Here is a 23,976-nt window from a genome sequence, read left to right as displayed (position 1 = left end):
ATTTGTATTTTTAATCTCTCTTAAAGAAAATAAAGTAACACGTATTTACTGTCCCGGAAAAACCCCACTTACGTTGGGGTTGTGAAAAGGACTGAAAAAGGCGTTGAATTCCTTTTATGAGGATAAAAATTAAAAGTGGACTTAAAACAATACACCCCTAAGGGGGTTCTGACTTGGGGGGGGGTAAGTAATGATGACAAAAAAATGCATTTGTATGAAAACGTTTAAATTATGAACTTAAAATTTCAAATGATATCCTAGGTGTTAAATAACAGAAGGTTTGAAACAAATTTAACCACTCAGAGAGTTGAATGGGGGTTAAGATCTGAAAACAAATATATTCATACCTTCCGCCTAAACGGTTTAACGTACGAAGACAAAATTCCAAATAGCAGTAATATTTTGAATACTAGGTGTAAAATAGGAAATATGTTTTAACATTCCACCCCTAAAGTGTTAAATGACGTTAGCTCCGCAAACGAAATTATTCATCCCTCCAAAACCGTTTGACATACAAAGTTGTAGGTGTAAAATATCGCATACTTCAAAATATTTCTCCCCTAAGGGGGTTTAGATAGTGGTTGAAATGAAATGGCATATGGGTTTTAGTGCTGAGAGTATTCGAGGACAAGTTCGGCTCGCCAGGTGGTCTTTTGATTTGATTCCCGTAGGCGACTTCCATGTCATGATGAGGATGAAATTATTATCAAGGCAACACATAAACCCAGCCCCCGTGCCAGCGAAATTAACCAATAATGCTTAAAATTCCCGACCCTGCCGGGAATCGAACCCGGTAGCCCTGTGCCCAAAGGCCAGCATGCTAACCATTTAGCCATGGAGTTGACTCTCATAAACACAACATCCATTCTTTCGAAACAGTTTTGGGCACAAACTAAATTTTTTTAATGAAAGGTGGTCTTCTATATCCTACATGTTAATAAATATTTTAAAACATTCACTCCTTAAAAAAGTATACATTCCTCCATTACTGTTCGACATACAAAATCAAAATTTCACAGGCTGGTTGCTTTTACATCCTAGACGTTAAATAAGATAGCGTTTAAAACATTCAAATTCTTCCGTATGGGATTCAAATGAGTGTTAGAACGGAAAATAATCACTTTCCCAAAACAGTTTAACGTATGAACTGAGGGCGTTTACAGGCTCAGCTGATAGTGGTCTCCCCAAAATGTAAAACTTTGAATATTGGTTTATAACCGTAGCGAAGCACGGGTATCTTGCTAGTAATAGAATAAACGTGCACAAGTGTGCAAGAGTTACAACAATGCCTCACTCTCTTCTATATATAGTCCTTTCCTTGCACAACTGTACGTGAATTCATTTTACAAACATTCACTGCACAATACATAATCATGATCAGGTACACGGAACGTTTTCTTCTCATATAATTTCTAGTGGAAGCCGTGGACCGAAAGTCTAGTTGTGACTCGTGACATGTCTGATTTACAATTTCTTGCTTAAATTTCCTTAAAGTGTCATGTCTTTATGAAGTTTTCAGAGTGATTTTGATATACTGTAATATGGGACATTACTGACACAGTGAAATAGTTCTCATCCAGTCCTGACTTAAGATGGTGCCAATGTATCTTGAGTGATTTCAGCAGCCTTTTTTCTCTTTTCTACAGTGCCAAATGTCATGCATCCGTTGACAGTACTATCCGCAAAATTTTTAGTGACACCTCGTTTTACGGAGGTGAGGAGTAAGGAGGGAGCTACAATGGTTCCGGTAATACTGCCAACTGAATGGAAATGAAATCTGAATTGAATCTATAGTATGACCGATTGATCTGAATTTATTATTACAAGATATTAGAATCACTCCGTATTAACGGTTTTCACGTTACAAAGCAAAAAATTAAATGTATCCTCCTAATTCAATACAAAACATAATTCCATTCTGATATATTAAATATGTTCTCTCTGAAAACTTAGTACAGATCAACGATCCTCAAAAGATGAAAAAATAAATTTACAAGTATTAATATTTTTAAATTTTTTTCTTATATATTTTTGTCTTTACTGGTTCATATTATCACTAAACTCTCTATCGCTGAGAATTTTACGCAACGTAAACAATACTGTACGTATTTAAGCATGTTTTAAGTGATTTGTTAGAATCTGAGGATGTTCTTGTAGAACGAAACATGTCATTCTTTGTAAAACAGTGTGTATTTTTACAGGTAAGTTTATAGTGTTGTAATTTATATTGTTGTTGCAGTGTGTTTGACAGACTGATAAGTTTTTGTTACATTTAACTAAGCCGACACTGAAAAGCATGACTTCACACAGCCCCGAACCATCAGAATTAATCAATTAGGTTACAATCCCCGACCCTGCCGGGAATCAAACCCGGGACCCCATGGACCAAAGACCAGTATGCTAACCATTTAGCTATGGAACCGGACTGTGTAGCTATGAAAACTGTGTACAACATTGAATTCTTAAATGTCTTGCACAAGGTCGTTGACTGCATTTAATGTCGACCTGCTTTTCCCACAACATGGTTTCACAAAGCAAATGCCTGAAAAGCCATACCCCTTATTTTTTATATGCTCCATTGATGTGAAAAATCCAATTTTCTTATCAGAAACTAACACTTTTCATTAGGAATTACTAGGCGGGCAATAATTCCCTTGTGGAAATTCATGCACTTATCAAATTGTGCCTCTACTAATGGGTTTCTGATAAATTTACCTGCACATACCCCAGTGTCAGTGGATAGTGCCTGACACATCCCACTCTCTGATGAGTCTCGTGTCAGGCCTACGAGGAGGAGGAGGTGGTAGTGGTGGTGATTATTGTTTTAAGGGGAAGTATAACTGGGCAACCATCCTCTATTAATACTAATCAGAGGGTAAATAATGGAAGGGGTCTGGCACTTTGAAAAATGAAGGTACCGGTCATAGAAGGAATGACCCCATTCTAATTTATGCATATAAATCTGTCATTGTATGTGAATACAGAAAGCCGGCCCCACGGTATAGGGGTAGCATGCCTGCCTCTTACCCGGAGGCCCCGGGCTCGATTACCGACCAGGTCAGGGATTTTTACCTGGTTATGAGGGCCGGTTCTAATTCCACTCAGCCTATGTGATTACAATTGAGGAGCTGTCTGATGGTGAGATGGTGGTCCCGGTCTAGAAAGCCAAGAATAACGGCCATGAGGATTCATCGTACTGACCACACGACACCTCGTAATCTGCAGGCCTTCGGGCAGAGCAGCGGTCGCTTGGTAGGCCAAGGCCCCTCGGGGCTGTTGCGCCATGGGGTTTGGTTTGGTTTCTTATGTGAACAGAGAATGTCTACTAAGCAACCACTTGCAACGAAGCACTCATAATCAAAATTTGGTAGATGTTACTTCACAAACTCAACAGTAAGAATTCTTCAAAGGTTATGTCATGGCATATGCCAGAAGGGTGAAGAGGACACTTTCACTTAGTTCAAATATGACGGTTAAAAAAAAAAAAAGGTAAATTGTGAAAGGTGGCGGAACTCAGTGATGGTCTAGTTCAAACTCGTGCTGATAGATGGAAATGTGCATGTCCGCATAGTGGATACGGCACAATTATTTCTATGAAACCCATTTTTCTTTTAAAAGCAGAAAAATTGTGATCGTGAGAGGTTCACTGTATTAATCTTGTAAAGGGAAGTTAAATTATACCCGATGCCAATTTCAACTGTTGAAACATTATTGTTTTCTCAATATCGTTGTGAAAGATGGGCATAGGGATTTTATATGCAGGATGTATCATTACTATACAAAAAAAAAAAAAAAAAAAAAAAATCAGGGATGCACTTCCATGTTAAGAACGATGGTGCAATCAGATAGGCAGAAAAAATGTTTCTTCTTGAGAAAATGAGGTTACTTTGTTACTTCTGGGTGCGTGATTCAAATAGAAGAACTCACCGTATTTGCTATGCCAGAGCACAAGCTGCTACCGTACTTCGAAGTACAGAAGAGGAGGGAGGGGGAGTACGATGGAGACAGAAGATAATGCTAGTTATTTATTACTCCATCTGGTGATGTAAATATTGTATATTGTTATTGTTTTTATTTCTGTCATGTCTCTCTTGTTTTTCTTTTGTTCCTTCTTTATGTTTTTAGCTCGTTTTTAGCTTGTATTATGTAGATTACTTTAACTCCACTTATTTCACTGAAGATGGCTCAAACGAGTCGAAACATGTTTGAATTTTATTGCTCCATCTATTGATGGAATTATGTTTTGTATTGAATTAGGATACATTTAATTTTTCCTTTGCAAAGTGAAAACCGTCAATACGAAATGTTTCTAATATCTTGTAATAAAGATAATGCTAGTGCGCATGTACAAGTTTTCTTGTTTGACTCGAACAGGACTGTCCTTGTCCCTTACAGGCAATATCCATAGTTCGTTTATTAAACAGCCATAACTGCAACACACAGTACAAGAACATGCTGTAATTAAGACACACTTGTCACTCAAGGAATGCACCAGATCACTTTTCCTCTCGTCTGTTGGTCGCAGTAACGTTCTTTATTATTTAGCCTGTTCGAAGATTCAACGCTGCCGCTCCATGATTGTGTATTCCTTCACTCACAACATTTTAAATGGAATGAAATACTGAACAAAGGAAACAATATGCCCAATACAGTAGATGTTCAATATGACCCCTCCTACTTCGATGCACAGTTCACAACAGTGTAGTAGGATGGCTGGTGTGTCGCGCATTACCTCTGTCTCCCACTTCCCTTCCTTTTCCTTCTCTGACACAGAGCAACAGGCAGTGGCTGGCTCTCTGGCACAGCAAATACAGCAAATCAGTCAATTTGAATCATACACCCAGAAGTAACAAAGTAACTTCATTTTGTCTAAAAGAAAAACTTTCTTTGCCAATCCGACTGCACCATCATTCTTAACATAACACGAAGAGCATCCCTGACTTTTTTGTCGATACAGTTGTGATGCACCCTGTATATCCTTGCTTGTTTGAAGATTTTATAATACTGAATCTAATAATATTGACAAGGCAAAAATGCGTGAAAAATAAAAATTACATGAGAACTGTATTTGGAATTAATGTTGAAACTTACCATGATGATATAACCGATGTGCTACAAGATCACATGCAAAAATTAGCTGCCGGTTTCCACTGCAAGGCTCTGAAATAAACCTCTGAATTACTGCACATAGGAAAGTGATACGAATAGCTACAAGTTGGCTTGCACAGCCCTAACTTTGTGCAAGCCAGTAGGGGAGCGGCGAATAGAAAACCGTGAGTCAAGGTCTACACAGTTTACAAGCGAGGCAAGGATAATCAGATGCGCTGCATTACCATCTGGTCACGCAGTGTTCCAGCTTAGATTTTGGGGTTTTGAAGCGGAAATCTTTTGCATGCAATCTTCTTGTAGAACAATAGTTGTCACCAAAGTTTCAACGTGAGTTTCGGCATGAAGGCTGTTACATTTCCTTTGTTAACACTAAAAATGTCTTCAGTGGACACTAGCCCAATCATCATATATATATTGTAAAGACTTCTATTGGAAGAGGTTTTACACACGAAAGCAAATGTTATACCAAAACTCCTTGCTCACAACAATGAAAGTATCCAAAGTAAGATGATCAAAATGAAGCTTTTTAAAAGAAAAAGGTCAGGATATATATATATATTTGAATAATAATAATAATAATAATAATAATAATAATAATAATAATAATAATAATAATAAAGTTTGTTTAATTGCTGTCTTAAAAGAGGTTGAAATATATGAATTTTGTCCCAGAGGAATCCTCAAACAGACCAGAAAAAAATGACACTAAGTAGTTGTATTTAAACAACTTTTAATGCCACTGACTACAACTGAGTTAGAAAGCAGGCAAGCTTGTGGTTTTATGTGACCGTTGACATCATGATCCGAGCCACTGACCGAAGGGGTTAGAACCTGTTATTCTGGGAAGAGAAGGTCAACAACCAACCCAATGTATCACTGAACTTAGTTAGATTTCTGTTCATTTCAGCATTCATGGCTTGATGTTTTCTAACCAGACCACTTTGAAACTCTTCAAGATAATGATAATTACCATGATAGTTAAATTTAATGTAGTAAAAATCTCTAAAATTATGTGTGAATAAGTGTAACAGAAGGTCAAGAGCCCTAATTTTGCCACTTTATGAATGAATGAATCAATACCCTTGCTGATGTCAACCTCATAAGAGGAGTTAATGAGATAAAATGAGGAACTGAATCCAAGCTTTTAGCATGCGATCTAGTGATTAGAAATTGTACAGCACCACCTCTCCTACATTGCCAGCTAACACTCTGACGGTGAAATTTCTTTTGACCGTGTGACTTGACCTTGTTAACCCATGGAGTCAGACCATATAGACTTGACGCCTTAACGATCATGACCACCAAGCAGGCCACATAAAATGAATAAATATTTTATTATCCATATTAATCGAGATAAACCTTATGAACATTTATTACATCAAATAAGTGTCTTAGTTCTTTCTAAAATTATTACACCTTACGTTGGAGCAACAAAGTTGGGAATATTTATTTTTCTCCTTTCCGAAGTCGTATAATACTTCAAGTGGAGCTCTGAGATGATTCTTGTTCATTCAAATTTAATAGTACAACATTACTATGCAAGTTATACTCCATGTCATACTGATCTCTTATGTTCAAGAAAATCCATTGTCCAGCATTATGGAGTAGAGATATTCTAAGTAATTTGCTTATGATTGCAATATAGATAACTTAACTGTCACTCACCTCCATTTCTGGCAGTCTGATATAGAAATTTTCAAATGGTCACTATAAAACTACAGTACTTTAGACATTCTATTCAATATAGAATACACCTTTCAATGAAGATCTGGAATTACACTAGAAAGGAGATATTAATTTTGCTGCTAGACAGGAAAGAAGCAAATACGATGAGTATGTAAATTACTTACTGACTGACTTGCCAACTGTCGCAAAAAATTACTAAGATTGGTGCTGGATTCTTCACTGCTATCACTTGTTGGGCTAGGAACATTCGATGGATAGTCTGCATATGACGGCATCTACAACGTTAAACCACGTACTTATAAAAAGTTGCACAGAAAGTAAAAGACCAATATGGTGCTGATCAGCATTTAAATATAAAATAACTTTCTAGTACATTAAAAAAAGAGAGAGACTTTGCAATTTACAACAGCATCCCAACAAAATTCAAAACCTGCAACATAAGTGTTGAAAATGCGATACTCGGTGACTGGAAATGTTGCATTTTTACACTTTTCGACAGTTGCCACCACCTCATTTTAATAAATAACTTACAGCAGTGCATGCATACCATTTATTCCGATTAAAAATATATATAACTCCATTTACACGCCATCGAGATGCTTGAAAGACGCAAGACGATATTTTCCAAGTCTAAGCTAGGACCACAAAGTATGCAGGAGAGTGAGTGATTGGGTTAATCTGGAAGGAAGCTGGACCAGTTCAAAATATCACTTCTAGCCTAATAAATTACTGGGTGGTGGTATCGGTTGTGATTATTGTTTTAAGAGGAAGTAAAACACAGCAACCATCCTCTATTAACACTAATCGCAGGAAGAGGTCCAACATTTTGAAAAATTAAGGTATCGGCAAAAGAAAGGGAAGGACAATGAAGGGCATGAAAATGAAGACTCCCCAAGCCTCGAAAACATAATACCATCGGGGTCAGAAAAGAACAAGAGTTGACCAAGGGTGATCGGACAGGAAAGGTGAAGGTGAGGAACCCGACACAAGTGGAAGCAATGCCAGATTCAGTCAGGGGAACCATGGTCAACAACCCATGCTCCCAAGCTGAGAGTGCATGCTCTTCCTGGGTTCTGATAGACTTGAACTTTCCTGTCCTTTAGCTTGACGTTGGTTATGTGCACACTTGCTTCACACTGTCGCTACTACAGAATTTGTAATGGCAATTTTAAAGCCCCCTAGAGTATAACCACAGTCTAATATATACAGTCGCGAAGCTCTGATGATATTTTTCATCCGAGGCGACTACAGCGCACCAAGCGACGAGGTAGAGGCAACTTGCTAGCAGACAACAGGGAACGAATTACTACTACAGTCTAAAATGGTCATAACTTCTGAACCATTCATGCAAATAATGTCCTGACAAGGTTATTGTAATCCTTATGAAATAGTGGAGGAGGTCAAACAATTTATTTCGATGAGGAGTTCGAGGACAGTATCGAAATATTTATTTAATCTTAAGGAGTTATTTTTCTTCACCGCGGGCTATAACATAAAATCGCTTTTAGAGGGCAACCTGTTCGAAATAGGTGTATACCATCGCAGACATTTTTGTAGAGGTTTTTATGCTCTACAATTCGTATGCTTACACTTGGGGTCTATCGTTGACGGTTCACGCAGCATAAGCCAAGAAAGCAAGTGACCGACCGACATCGAACCTGCCAAGTTGGGCTAAGAAGGCTAGCGCTCTACCATGGTCGGTCATTTGCTTTCTTGGCTAACGCTGCGTGAACCATCAACGATAGACCCCATATGTAAGCGTACGAATTGTAGAGCATAAAAACCTTTACAAAAAAGTCAGCGATGGTATATACCTATTTCGAACTGGTTGCCCACAGGAAGCAATTTTATGTTATAGTCCGCAGTAAAAAAAATAACTCCTTAAGATTAAATAAATATTTTGATATTATCCTCGAACTCCTCATCGAAATAAATTGTTTGACCTCCTCCACTATTTCATAAGGATTACAATAACCTTGTCAGGACATTATCTGCATGAATCGTTCAGAAGTTATGACCATTTTAGACTGTAGTGGTAATTCGTTCCCTGTTGTCTGCTAGCAAGCTCCCTCTACCTCGCTGCTAGAAGTGCTAGTGTCGCTCCAGCTGTCAAGTGGATGAACCTTCCTCTTATTAGAGCTTTGCGACTGCATATATTAGACTGTTATAACACAGCCCATTAATTTTAATGTTGTACTAATCATCATGATCATCATCATCATCTGGGTATCCTTCCAGCGGGCCGGGTAGGACTTCTGTGGACAATATGCCTCCATCGGTTCCTGTCATTATAGAGTTCCTCTCCTTTCACATCCTGCAGTGTTGTTCCTTTCTCGATATTTGATCCAGCCACCTTCTTCTGAGACGTCCAACAGGTCTGCTTCCAGGTACTGCCACTTCCAAGTATTGTCTGGGGGTTCTAGTCTCTTCCATCCTTTGCACATGTCCAAACCATTTCAACCATGCAATGCGTAGTCTTTCTTTCATCGTACAGGTCACTTGCATGTCATTTCTACTTCTGTCTCTTCTTGTTTTTGCATAGCAGATCGTAAAAAAAATTCATTTCACATTCTTGCAGTTTGCTAATGTCTCTTTTAACACACGGTCTCCAACCCATATGTCATGATTGGCAGGAGGTAAGATTTGAACATTGTTTGGCTTTTAAGGGAGCTGCTTTGTCCCTCACTAGATTTCATACCTGACAGAAGAATGTGGAACCTTTTGTCACCCTGTTTTGAATTTCCAATTTAGCAATCCCCTGGTTCGATACAATACTTCCAAGATATGTAGCTGAAGCTTTCTACACATTCAATTCTCTCACCATGAAGTATGAGGAAACATTCCCTGGGTGTTTTACTCAATTTCATTGCTACTGTTTTCTTCTTACTCACAGTTAACTTATATTCCTTAAATTTGTTGACCCAGCAATCTAATTTCCTTTGGACTTCTTGCTCCGTTTCTCCCCATCTGGCAACATCATCTCCATCTCCATCATCTCAAATCTCCACGTTCCGCAGCTTTAATTTCTTTAATGATTACATCCAAGTGCAAGGAAAAGTAGTGGAGATAGTGCACTGCCTTGTTATAACCATTCAGATCTACCATTCCCTATTTGTACACTACTTTCAGTTTTCATATAACAATTGGATCTTACGAATTAGAGAACTTGGAGTCCCTAGTTTATGCAGACATTCCCGTATTTTTCTCCTTGCAACAGTCCTAGATTTTTTTCTATATCTAGAAACAATACTATCAGATCTTTCCCTTTTTCCTTTTTTCCATTCATCTGGTGTCTTATTTTATCTCCAGATTACTCCTAATGTTCGATGTAGCCACTGAAGATCTTGTGTGCCTGCCGCTTTGATTATATCTGCAGATACTCCATCTACTCCTAGTGATATCCCTCCTTACATAAGTTTCAGGGCATTTTCTGTTTCTGTCCATGTAATTGGTCTTTTTTCTTCTCCATGTTCGATAGGTTCATTGTTTTTGTGCTTCTCTTCTTCACTGCCATTTAACAACCAGTTGAAATAGTTTCCCATTTCTTCTCTGATGTTTTCTATATTCTGGATTAGGATTCCATCCTCTGTTTCAATTACTTTAATATCCTCTTTGTCTGATCTCCCACTCTTCAATATTCCATACAACATCTTTTGATTCCCTTTTGAGTCCTCCTTTAGTCTTTGTGTGAATATCTCCCAACTCTTATCCTTCTCTTACTTCACAATTCTCTTCACTAATAGTTTCTTATCTCTATATATTTGTTCAAGGTCAGCTATTTTTTGGTTATCTTGTGGTAAGACACCTTGCATTTGTTTTTGCTTCTCAACATCTTTAAGTTTTTTGCCATATTTCGGTCTTTAATAGCTCCTCTTACTTTTTCACTACACCAACTGGTATTTCTTCTTCCTCTTGTTTTGTCACATACTTCTGCCACACAACTCACTAATGTTGTTTTAAACAGGTTCCATTCCTCCTGTGCACTTTGTGTTTCATTCTTCGGTACCTTTTCCATTACTAACTCTTGAAAACCTTTTTTATTTGCCTCATCTTTCAATTTCCAATAATTTTTTCTTGGTATTTTCTGTGTACTTGGTGTTCGCACAACCTTATGTTCGAGTCAGCTATTAGTAGCCTGTGATCGCTGTCTAAACATTCACTGGGTATAACTTTTACATCTCTCACGCCTTTTCCACTTTTTTATCTGTTATTACATAATAACTGTTTTAGTTCTTCTATCCCAGCTGTATCTGGTTATTTGATGGGTGTCTTGTTTCTTGAAGGAGGTGTTTTTTTATTATCACGTCATTTCTGGCACAGAAATCTAGGACATTCTCGCCTTCAGCATTCCTTCCCCCATATCCAAAGGGCCCCATTACTGCTTCATAGCCTATTCTATCTACTCCAACTTGGGCATTTAGATCCCCTATTATCATAATATTATCCTCTTGTACATGGTCCTCCAAATTCTCAAGGAACTCTTGATTTTTGTCAGTATTACATCCTGTCTGCAGAGCATATACTTGGATTATTGTGAGACTGTTCAAGCCAAGTTTTACTCTAGCTTGATCATTCTCTCATTGATATATGTGATATTTGTTATGGCTTCGATATCTTTATGTAGCACAAATCCAACTCCATACTTTGTTTCCTTCTTGTTACCATGCCAGTATAGCTTTTAATCTTCCCTCAGTTTCTTTGATTTCATCCACTTCCATTTTGTTCTTGAAGTGCCAGAAGTGGAGAGAAGTGGAGTCTTTTTCTGGTATGTTCGATCCGAGGCTTGTCCGCACATTGAAAGCAATTAAACAATTACATCTTTACTGGCTCGCTGGGCTTAACATAAAGAAGGATTTTCTTTCAGGGATCTACTCCCTTAGCCTTTGAGGATGCCTTGTCATCCCACAAGGCAGTGAGTTCCCTCTGTACTACCCCATTGGATGAGTTGCCTCTTCCGCCAGCTCCACTCTACCGAATCATATTCTCCGCTTTTGCTGCCGTTGAGGTCTTCGTTACCCTGAGCTGGGACCCTTTACCAGATGTTACACACTGGATCAGTGTGCTCTGGGGCTCACATAGGCAGAGGGTCCGTACCTGTTACCAGAAATGTAGTACTAATAATAATGTTATTTACTTTATGTCCCACTAAATACTTTCTTACAGTTTTTGGAGATGCTGAGGTGCCAGAATTTAGTCCCGCAAGAGTTCTTTTACGTGCCAGTAAATCTACCAACACCAGGTTGATATATTTGAGCACCTTCAAATACCACCGGAGTGAGCCAGGATCAAGGCAGCCAAGTTGGGGTCAGAAGACCAGCACCTCAACCGTCTGAGCCACACAGCCCAGTTAATGTAGTACCTACAACCAGATAAAGGGTACTGAGATGTCAACATGGCCCATTTTAGACCTTTGAATACATTTCAAAATGTATTTCATGTACTTTCATTTGCCGGAGGGTTATGAAAATCTAACACCGCCTAATTTCATATAAATGTTTCAAAATTAGCTAAATGAAAATAATTTGAATGCACATTCTACTGGTAATATGCCCTTCAGTTAAACAGTTCTGTTCAAAAGTCGTCCATTGTTTCTTAAAATCTCATGAACACACAGCTAGACAAAATGTATTACTTTTCTAATAATAATAATAATAATAATAATAATAATAATAATAATAATAATAATAATAATAATAATCATATGGCGTTAGCTACCATGTGCAGGCATTTTAATATGACACCATCTATGCTGCCTCCGCGTCAGTAAACTGGATCTCTCCTAGCTGATCCCTGCAGAGTTTCAATTAATTTTGTCACGTAAACATAAAATGTGTCACCAGGGATCTTTTACATGTGGTCATCATAGACGGAGTGTTGAATGGACTTTTCCCTGCCCTTCAAAAATCTGACTCTGCCGGGTTTGAACTTGCAATGTTGCGATCTACCAATAATCCACAGCAGAAGCTGTTACTTTTCGGATAATACGTAACATGAGCTATTAAAAGAAAGAACAAGTTATGGCATATATTTTTTCTTCAAAAAATGATAAGTTTCAAAATTCGATGAAAATATTATTTTGCAGTTTTTGATACTCTTTTCTCAGAAAATACACAATTAGAAGTCTGTAGAAAACCATGAAGTGTTAAGAATGAATGGGAAGAGATTCATCTAAACCCTTCATTTTAACATTTATTTAAAGGCCTGCTAAGACAATTTCTACCCAGCCAGGTGGTTTAGAGATATTTGACTACAACATGTACAGCGTGCCTAAATCCTCAGTCATGACAGGGTCTGCTGCCTCTAAACATGAAACAGCTCGACAGTTGGTCTCATGAGGCAGAGTAAACTCCATTCCAGTCCCCTGTCCAGGATCAAAATTCTCTGAGTTGGACCTGAACTCGGGGTCTCTTAGTAAGATGGTGGATGTGTAGTGATAACTGTTTTAAGAGGAAACTGCTGACATACTACCCCTACACTACAGGGCTGGGCAGTGTACTCATATAGGTCTCTCATATTTAAGCACAGCACAGGTAAATTCAATAGACTTTCTGGTTTACTGTTCCTGTAACCTTCACCAGAGAAGCAAGCACAAAACCTATATTACACCATCCAGTTAGTAACTAAGGACAACCTAATAGAACACAATGTCTTTTCTGTTTCATAGTTCTGCCCTCATATGCTGACTATTTTTGGAGTAATTTCTCCAACTGACTGCAACAGCCTACATATCCAAATTTATCACCTTGCTATCTTACTGTACGTGAGCAGCTCAAACTTAAGTATGCACTTGAAATACCGTACATTGAATATGTGCATTTTTCTCCCATGCTTGTTTGGTACTTCAACAGCCTGTTTCCACGATTATTTCAACTACACTTTTGTAAATAATTTAATTTTCCTTTCTAATAGTCACTCATTTAAAAGTGGTCCGATGTTGCTGTATTTCAGGAGCATATTGCAGATAGAGTAAGAAGTGTATTCGTACCATATTAAATGTTCATGAACAGCACTTAACGAAATTTTCAGGATCTCTCCCAACTCTCAAGATTAATTTTGCGTTAACTTCAATATGTACCAGTATTTTTCCTTTAACTAGAGAGACATTGTACAACTGTGAATTACATTACATTTGCTTACCTTAAGCTATATTACATGCAAGGTTCATTCAAATCAAATTTACAGTATGTCTTCTATTTAGAAAGTTCACCAAGCTCACCATAGATTGCAGTACTTGTTCCATTCCAGTCTTCAATGAGAAATACCCTCCTAACCAACTCACAGCCAAGAGTACTTTGACACACCCAGAGTGGAATGTGGTTCGAAACTTCGTAACATATTCAGATCAGATTTCCTTAGTTTCCTCCATGTAACTTCTAATTAAAAATAGGCAATACACTACACTGCCATTGATGACCAGGCACCCTTAGGTGCTATGGAGCTCCTATGGAGTCAGCAGCTCTGCCCATATCTTAAACAGGCAATTAAGAAACACCACAGACAACAACGCCACCTTACCTATACAAACACACATCCCCCTTCCCTCCTAAACCTTAAAATCACACCCTCCCCCTCAAACCCTGTTCCCCCAACCACTCCCCCTCACCCCACAATTCAAGATCCATACTATCTTCTACAATTATTACTGCTAAATTGCATCATGACCTAGAGCAGACCACCCCCAACCCCGATCACCACCATATACCAATATAAGACCAAATCAGAACCCCCACCCCACTCCACCCACCTTTCACACTACAATTACTTCCCAAGTCTCCATAAAAGTTCTCACTTCCTTTAAAAACCCAAGCCTTCTAAAAGCATAGCAACCAATTAAACCGAGGCAGGCGCACCGCTATAAGTCGAACTAAATGTTGGAAAAATTAAAACTAAACATCTGCAATGAAATTATTCACAAGTAAATTAGCGCAATATATACGACATATGCCATTGCATTTTCGAAAGCAATACCCGACAGGGTTAGTACACAGATGAGCAACCACCCGTTTCTAACCATATGCTGTATTTCAATAAATTTATGTGTCAGCCCTGTTAAGATACGATACAAGCCGAGATTCCTGGCAAAATTTCATAAAAATTAAAATCAACAAATATTATATTAAAACCTAAAACTAATAAATCATTAACAAAATTTAAACTCTCTTTCTTCAAACTCATTAAAAACTCTTTTCAAATAATGACCGACAGAGGAGCGCAAAGAACCGCACCGGTTCAGTACTTCTCAAACCACCTATCTTCTCAGAGATAGGTGGCTCATATGGATGACCAGAGAGTCAGCAGGTCTTCACCACTACCACAGCCTTTATCCATCTAGGAAGACTTCTTCCAAAGTTTTGGTAGATGTCTACAGATATTTTCTTCCATTCCTCCTGCAACACAGCGAATAGTTCTCTAGCCATTTAGCCATTTCAGGGCGGTCTGGTCTGACTGTCAGCTGACACTCTAACTCATCCCAGAGATGCACAATCGTGTTTAGATCAGGGTCTTGGGGCAGCCTTTCAATTTCATTCACACCCATTTTGACAAACCACTTGGTTATGGCCTTTGTTTGAAGGGGTGCACTGTCATGTTGAAAATGAAAAGGACCCTTTCCAAATTGTTGCTACAGGCCGGGTAGCATAGAATTGTCCAATACTGACTAATAGGCTTTGACAACCATGGTTTGAGGAATTTAAAACAGTGATCCAAGACCCAACCCAATAAACAAGCTCACCCCATCATGCTTTTTCTGCCCAATATCATAGTGAGACCGAAGCACATCGGTAAGTAATGCTCACCTGACATTCACCACATCCACACAGGTCCAACAGACTACTGCAACGTGTAGTGAGATTTGTCACTCTACGTAGTACTCTTCCATTGTTCCAGAGTCCGCAGGTGACGTGTTTTGTACCACAGTGGGATAATGATAATCAACGAGTGTTCAGTTTGATGGTCCTTGGTTTAGGTGCTGCCATGGATTCCAAGTGTAAACGCCTCCAAATTAACGGCATGAATACTAGAATCATTTTCAGCTGCCAACCGAAAATCTATGGCTACACTTCCCCGGCTCCATGGCTAAATGGTTAGCGTGCTGGCCTTTGGCCACAGGGGTCCCGGGTTCGATTCCCGGCAGGGTCGAGAATTTTAAACATCATTGGTTAATTTTGCTGGCACGGGGGATGGGTGCATGTGTCGTCTTCATCATCATTTCATCCTCATCACGATGTGCAGGTTGCCTACGAGCGTCAAATCAAAAGACCTGCATGTGGCAAGGGGAACTTGTCCTCGGACACTCCCGACACTAAAAGCCATACGCCATTTCATTACTTCACAAAGGCATTGATGTTCCTTATGTCAACGCTTTTGGCCACCTTTATAGAGGTGAAAGTTTTAAGGCATTTCCATTTCACCACTACATAACTCATTGTTGAACACAGTACCTGAAACTTGCCAGAAATCTTGCAGATGGAACGACAGAATTGGTGGGCACTGATAATCATAGGCCAATCTGAAAAGCTCAGGCAACAGAACGCTGGCCTTCTAAGCCCGACTTGGTGGGTTCGATCCTGACTCGGTGGTATTTGAAGATGCTAACAGACATCATCCTAGTGTCGGTAAGATTTACTGGGACGTAAAAGAATTCCTGCAGGGTAAATTTTTCTGGCATTTGGCAACTCTGAAAACCACAGAATTAGTTAGTGGGACGTAAAACCAATAACATTATTATTATGATAATCATGCCCCCACAACCTTACGGAGCTCTCACCATACGTCCATTTCCACCACTGTAGCTAGTAAACATTCCTACCGAGCGCTCACGGCCTTATACAGACTCACAACAGGCTTGAGTAACATACGGGATTAGTCTACTTTTCTTTCAGGGGGTTGTCCGGTCATCAATGGCAATGAAGTGTTTTTGTACCTACAACAGTCATAGTCAAGTCTAATGAAAGAGCTTTAATGTTCCTGACAACATGGATGAGATTAACTGTCCAAGCTCTGAACTAAAATCTCTCATTACATTATTTAAGAAACCACTAACAAAGCACTGCTTATCCAACAACATATTCTACATACAATTTTCAAACAATTTTTCACATCTGTGCATATTTCCCATCTTCACAAAGCTGAATCCCATGCCAAAAATGCAACCTCCATAAAGAAAGGGAACAATAAATAAAATGTAATGTAGGATCAAATGTTAAGCTAAAAGAATACATACTAAATATACACAATGGCAAATCACTGCAAGAAACTCCAAAAATTATCTTCTAGGTGTGAGGAAGAGAGAACCCATCTACAGCATGTAATAATAATAATAATAATAATAATAATAATAATGGTCTAACACTCTATTAACTACTTTTATGGTTTTCAGAGACACTGAGGTGCCAGACTTTTGTCCCGCAGGAGTCCTTTTATGTGCTAGTAAATCTACTAAATCTACTGAGATGGGGATATTTAAGACTTTGAAATATCACCAGACTGAGGTGGGATTGAACCTGCCAATTTGGGCTCAGAAGGCCAGAGCTTCTACCATATGAGTCATCAGGATGGCAGGGCATGAATAAGAGAAGTTTGTCTTGGGCCCTATTTCATAAAAGTTACAATTTTACAGTTGACAGATGACAGGAAACTGTCACAGACAGGTGTACATATTGACAATTTTGTGGTTCATAAAAGCTTAAAAATTTAGAAAAAATGTATGTTTCACAAGAATGTTGAACCGACAGGTAAAAAGATGACAACTTTGTCAAATTGTAGGCCATATGTTGTGTTATGAAACAGATATGTCAGTATCTTTTTACATATTGCAATGGTTACCGTGTCCGCATGTTGGAATTTAAGAGAGTGTGGCAACGTCACCATCTGGTCCGCCCGTTAACTCTTAGACTCTGTGATCCAAAAAACAAAGAGAAGAAAAAAAAACAGCAAAAAGTGATGTAGCGTGGATGGTAAAAAAATATTGCGTCAAGAAAGAGATCTAGAGAAGTGTGTAGTCAGGAATCCTGACTGTGTGCCGAAGTGTAAGTGATAATTAGCATTAGTTAATAAATTTTAGTATAGAAGCTACCAGTCTAGTGTTAATTTATCTTACTACCCCGCCAACTCACAACTGGTGACAGAAGTGGGATCGACTGGTAGCAGTAATTTTGTAACTAGCAATCTCTAGCAAATAGTAAAATGGATAGTGAACAGTTTCAGGCTCTCCTTAATAAGTTTACCGAACTCTCACCCTAACAGGATGAAATCAAGAGCAAACTGAAACTGGAATTGAATGAACTTAAGGGTGGACGAAGTAAATTAGAACAAGAAGTGCACTTTCTCAAGAAAATTGAAGAGTGACATTATGCAGGACGTACAGGAACTGGTTGAAAAACAGATCAAAGAAATACCGCAGGTTGTGGAGTCAGGGGTTCGAGACCTGAAAGAGGAAGTAAGCGCCCTTCATACGTGAGCCATGGAAAATCGTGCTAGGACCACCAACCGCGACAGCGGCTGGAAGGCAAAATGGGACCACATCGTGGAGGACCTTCTAGACCCAATTTGAGATCACGTGCGGGCACAATGGTTGGATAACAGAAGAAAGGGCCGTGCACCTAATCGCCGGACTGCAAGGAACAGCAGCGGAAGTGCTACACAGCCTCCAGCTGGGTGCCACCTACGAGGAGATATTTTTTTGTTTATATTTTATTTAAATGTTGCTTTACGTCACACCGACACAGAATGGTCTTATGGCGGTGATGGGACAGGAAGGGGCTAAGAGTGGGAAGGAAGCGGCTTTGGTGTCAATATGGGAAACCATGGAAAACCATCTTCAGGGCTGCCGACAGTGGGGTTAGAACCCACTATCTCCCGAATACTGGATACTGGCCGCACTTAAGCGATTGCAGCTATTGAGCTCGGTGAGGAGACTGTTAAAGCGATCGACAGTCAATACGGTGACCACCAGCTGGCAGCCGCCTACTGAGTCCAGCTGAGGAAGAGGACCCAGAGTGCTAATGAAACACTGCAGGAAATTGCGCAAGATGTGGAGCAGCTAACCCACAAGGCTCTGGATGGGCTGCCTCAGGACCACATTCAGCGGAAGGCAGCCTATACATTCATTGATGGGCTCTGCGATGCTGAGATCCATCAAAAAGCTGATGCTCAGCGGGGAGCATAACCTCAGAGAGACCCTGATGTTAGCCGTGAGGGTGGAGGCGGTGAAGGGAACAGCGGCACCGTCGCCAAGAATACGAGCCGTGAGAAGCGAGGACACACTGGAGATCCGCCCCACTACAGGAAAACGACGCATGCCACCGCCGAGACGCCGACGCACCAACGAGATCACCTGTTGGAACTGCGGCGAGCATGGGCATCTGCGGAGGAACTGCCATTTGAAGACGGCTCCTGATCAGGGAAACAAGTAAGGACAGACAAGGAGAGGGGCTCATCGCCACCGTTATTACCATCCCCTCATTTCACGCTAAGTGTGGTCACAGAGCAAAGCGGCGATAGCTTGACTGCCGACGGGTGGCTCGGAGACAAGGCGTGCCGGGTCACAATAAACACAGGGGCGGCATATACCATCGCCAGGCATGACATTGTTGAGGGACAGCCAGAAAGGGAACCCAACCGCCCCTACGTGCTGCGAACGCCTTCAGGAGACACCATCCCTATCCTGAAGGAGGCACTACTTCAATTGACGCTGAGACGATGCCGCCTACGAGTCTGGGCCTTCGTCGCCGCCATCACGGATGAGGTCATCCTGGGCCTAGATGTGCTACAGGCATACGAGGTGACTGTCGACGTGGGACGATGTGTGTTGTGGCTCGGCAAACAAGAGATAATGCTCCAACGCCCAGGGACGCAAACTCGAGTAGCGCGATTATCTCTGGCCAGCGACGAAATGATACCAGCCAACAGCGAGATGTTGGTTACGGCACGGTTAGAGGAACCCATACAAGGGGACAGCGTACTCGTGGAACCCAGACCACCAACCACCGATCAAGGACTCTACTTGACCAGGACGCTCGTTCCGCAATGAAGCTGCGTGCCGGTACGCATAATGAATTTGACGTCACGGGAGCAGAGGATACACAGCGGGACCGAGCTTGGGACTTGTGAACTAGATACGTGTGTCATGCCTGTGGACGACGAAGACTCACAGGCCCTCGAAGGATCGGATGATTATATCCGACGCCCAGAATAATTTGGAGACGAGACAGCTCAGGAACTATTCCATCAGTTGAGGGACATCTTGACTGCTACTGGAGATGACTACGGAAAAATGGATAGTGTACCATCGCATTAACACCGGCGACGCCACTCCAATCCAACAGCCACCTCGCACGGGACTCCTGGCAAAAAGGGTGGAAATCGACCAGATGCTGGGTGACATGAAGCAGCGGGGAGTCAACGAGGAGTCGAACAGCCCATGGTCATCGCCAGTGGTCCTGGTGAAGAAAAAGAATGGTGAGCTCCGCTTCTGCATCGATTACCGCAAGTTGAACGACCTCATGAAGAAGGACCGTTTCCCGTTACCTTGGATAGATGACACCCTGGACACGTTATCTGGAGCCCAGCCTTTGGATATGAAGTCTGGGTACTGGCAAGTGGCGCTCCATCCGGAAGACAAAGAGAAGACGACGTTCTCAACCAGCCAAGGGCTCTACCAATTCACCGTGATGCCATTCGGCCTCTGCAACGCGGCGGCAACCTTCGAGCGACTGATGGAGCCTGTATTGAGGGGGCTAACGAACGACGCCTGCCTCGTGTATCTGGATGATATTATTATTGTGAGACGCACGTTCAGAGAGCACGTTGAGAACCTGCGGAGAGTGTTCAAGAGGCTACATGGGGCTCACCTAAAGTTAAATCCCGGAAAATGCCACCTGCTCCAGGAGGTGCGCTACCTGGCCACATCATGTCATCAGAGGGAGTAGCCACAGATATGGAGAAGTTAAGAGCTGTCAGAGACTGGCCAGCACCGCAGGACAAGCGAGAACTGAGGAGTTTCCTTGGCCTTTGCACATAGTACTGCAGATTTATAGCTGGCTACGCAAACATCTCAAAGCCCCTTACGTGGCTCACCGAAGAGAGGAGGCCTTTCCAATAGTCAAATGAGGCGGAGGATGCCTTCTGAACACTGAAGGAGTCCCTGTGTATGGCACCCATCCTAGGATACCCCAAGCCTGGGGAGAAGTTCATCGCAGACACCGACGCCAGGGATGTTGTCTTAACTGCAAGATAGCCGGGAGGAGGTGATCGCCTATTTCGGCAAGAAGTTGTCAAAAGCTGAGAGAAATTACTGCGTGGCGCATCGGGAATTGCTGGCCATCGTGAAGACCTTGGTGCACTTCCATAAGTATCTGTATGGGCAGCTTCTCCATCTATGCACTGACCACTCTGCATTGACCTGGCTCCTAATCTTCAGAAACCTAGAAGGACAGACAGCTCGCTGGGTACGCCTTCAGGAGTATGACTTCACCACCGAGCACCGACAAAGAAGGAAGCACTGCAACCACGCCGACACACTATCCACAAGACTGTGCCTTGAGAACTGCGCACACTGCCAGAACGTGGAGAGACAGGCAGGCATTGTGGACGTCCAGGCCGTGAGGTCCACCACCGCTGAAGGATGGGATCGGGACACCCTGAGGAGGGAGTAGCTGAAGGATGATGACATCGGGCTGATCTTACGGGAAGTAGAGTCGGGGCAGAGATCGGAATGGAAAGATATCGCCAAACACAGTCCAACCTATAAGGCGTACTGGGCCGAGTGGTCGTCTCTCATGATTAGTGACGGGGTACTTACCTGCATGTGGGAATCGACCGACGGAAAGAAGCACATTGCCCAGCTGATAATTCCCAGAAGCACGAGAAAAGAAGTGCTGACTGAGTTGCATGTGGGGACTGCCGGCCAGTGTTAGTATTAGGTGCACCCGAGGAACGATGTTGAGAGAATGTGCCAGCTGTGTGACACCTGCGCGGCGAGATGGGGCCCACGTACCAGGAGTAGAGGCCAGATGATGCAGTACAACGTTGGAGCACCTTTCGAAAGGATCGCCATTGATCTTGCGGGACCATTCCCCAAATCTGACGCCGGGAACCGTTACCTACTCCTGGCCATGGACTACTTCACAAAGTGGCCAGAGGTCTACGCCATCCCGAACCAACAGGCAACGACAATGGCAGAAGTTTTGGTCAAGAACTTCTTCTGCCGATTCGGTGTCCTGAGGGAGCTTTGTAGCGACCAAGGCAGAAACTTTGAATCCAGGCCGATGCAAGGGGTTCTGCAGTGCTTCGGAGGGTGGAAGACCCATATAACGCCTCTTCACCCTCAGCCAGATGGCAAGGTGGAGCGTTTTGTGAAAACTGTCGAGGAGCATCTCAGGAAGGTGGTTTCGGTGCATCAGAGGGACTGGGACGATAGGGTCCCATTCTTCTTGATGGCTTATCGAGCGTCCACCCATGAGACGAAGGGCATGACAGCTGCTAACATGGTTTTCGGAAGGAAGCTCCGCCTGCCATGCAATCTAATGTTCGGGTCGGCACCAGACCAGCAGCAGCCAGCGACAGACCATGTATGGGAGTTGGTGGATCAGCTCAACGACATCCACGATTATGCCCAACATCATCTAAGGGTAGCCAGCGACCGGATAAAAGCCCGCTACAACATGCTGGCGAACTCTGTGGGTTTCCAGGAAGGTGACGGTGTGTGACTGTACCGCCCGGTGTGGACAAAAGGGAAGTCAGCGAATCTGCAGCCACAATGGGAAGGCCCATATATTATCGTCACCAGGATCAACGATGTTGTCTATTGGATCCAGCAACCTCCCCGAGGGAAGATGATGGTCGTTCACCTGGATCGCCTGGCACCATATCGTGGAGCAGCTTGGGACGAGCAGCCTTAAGGAGGGGGCAGTGTAATGGTTACCGTGTCCACCATGTTGTAATTTGAGTGAGTCTGGCGATGTCACCATCTGGTCCGCCAGTTTACTCTTATAGACTCCGATCGGAAAAACAGAGATAAGAAAAAGAAAAAAAAACAGTAGAAAGTATGCAAGTATGAAGAATGAGATTTCCACCTGATCAATACTTTATTACAAAATGTTTAAAGTTATCTACATATATCTACATATATACATATGGTGCAATAAAGGGCTTTGGCTTGCTGGAGTCCCTTGAATGCCACACACTCCAAAAATTGTATAACAGAGGTTGAAAATACAATTCCTATAGAATGTATATATGTATCTTGTTTGACATAATGTTGGCAACAGCACAGATTTTTGAATGGAACTCCGAGTCTAAGCCCCATATTGTACCATATGTATATATCTTAATAGTGATATTATATTAGAATAAGGCATTCTTGTTAAATTAGTTTTTAGTAATGTTTTATGTACAATGGCTATTAAGCAGGTTCACCAACAGCTGATGATGACCTTTTTACAGGTCGAAACCGGTACTGTTTTAATGTAGATAACTTTAAACATTTTGTAATAAAGTATTGATCAGGTGGAAATCTCATCCTTCATACTTGCATTCTTAATTCATCAATACGGACAATGAAGCTGATAGATTACAGTAGAAAGTGTCGTAGCGTAGATGGTAAAAAAATATTGCGTCAAGAAAGAGATCTATAGAAGTGTGTAGTCGGGAATCCTGACTGTGTACCCAGGTGTAAGTGATAATTAGCATTAGTTAATAAATTTTAGTATAGAAACTACCAGTCTAGTGTTAATTTATCTTACTACCCCGCCAACTCGTCAGAACATTTATAAATTTGTAGAATTGTCATTGCCGTGGTGACAGGTAACGTAGCCTGTTATATAAAGCCTGTAATGGATATATAGCTTGGGAGTTTATTATCATGAATATTTTGTAATTTAAATCGTCTTGCAGATACCAACCTCTAGTAATAGAAGTAGTAGCAGTAGTGAGATTAATAAAATTGAAATAAGATCACACTGGCATTTTAGGCACCCAATTAAACTAACCTTCAATTTAAGTGACTTGGTATTCAAAGAAAAATTTCATATTAGCAAGACATCAGCTGAATACATTATAAATTCAATAGAACAACATCTGCAGTCACAAACACGAAGAAATTATTCTCATTCCTCAAGTGAAAATTTTGTGTGTGCTGCACTGCCATTTAATATTGTAATCTTATCACAATTACCTGCCATT

General features: G+C 41.3%; 1 protein-coding gene across 1 annotated transcript in view; it reads right to left on the bottom strand.

Moving 5' to 3' along the window:
• Positions 1 to 23,976, bottom strand: part of Rcd1 (Reduction in Cnn dots 1) — a 250,715-nt gene that overhangs the window by 209,655 nt on the left and 17,084 nt on the right. Inside the window, exon 3 of the mRNA XM_067135952.2 lies at positions 6,960 to 7,070. Within this exon, the coding sequence (XP_066992053.2) occupies positions 6,960 to 7,070 (111 nt within the window). The remainder of the gene's footprint in view (positions 1 to 6,959; positions 7,071 to 23,976) is intronic.

Source organism: Anabrus simplex, chromosome 1 (assembly GCF_040414725.1).
Source record: "Anabrus simplex isolate iqAnaSimp1 chromosome 1, ASM4041472v1, whole genome shotgun sequence".
NCBI classification, from domain to species: domain Eukaryota; kingdom Metazoa; phylum Arthropoda; class Insecta; order Orthoptera; family Tettigoniidae; genus Anabrus; species Anabrus simplex.
The sequence above is the reverse complement of the archived record's forward strand: the minus strand, read 5'-3'. Positions and strand labels throughout refer to the sequence as shown.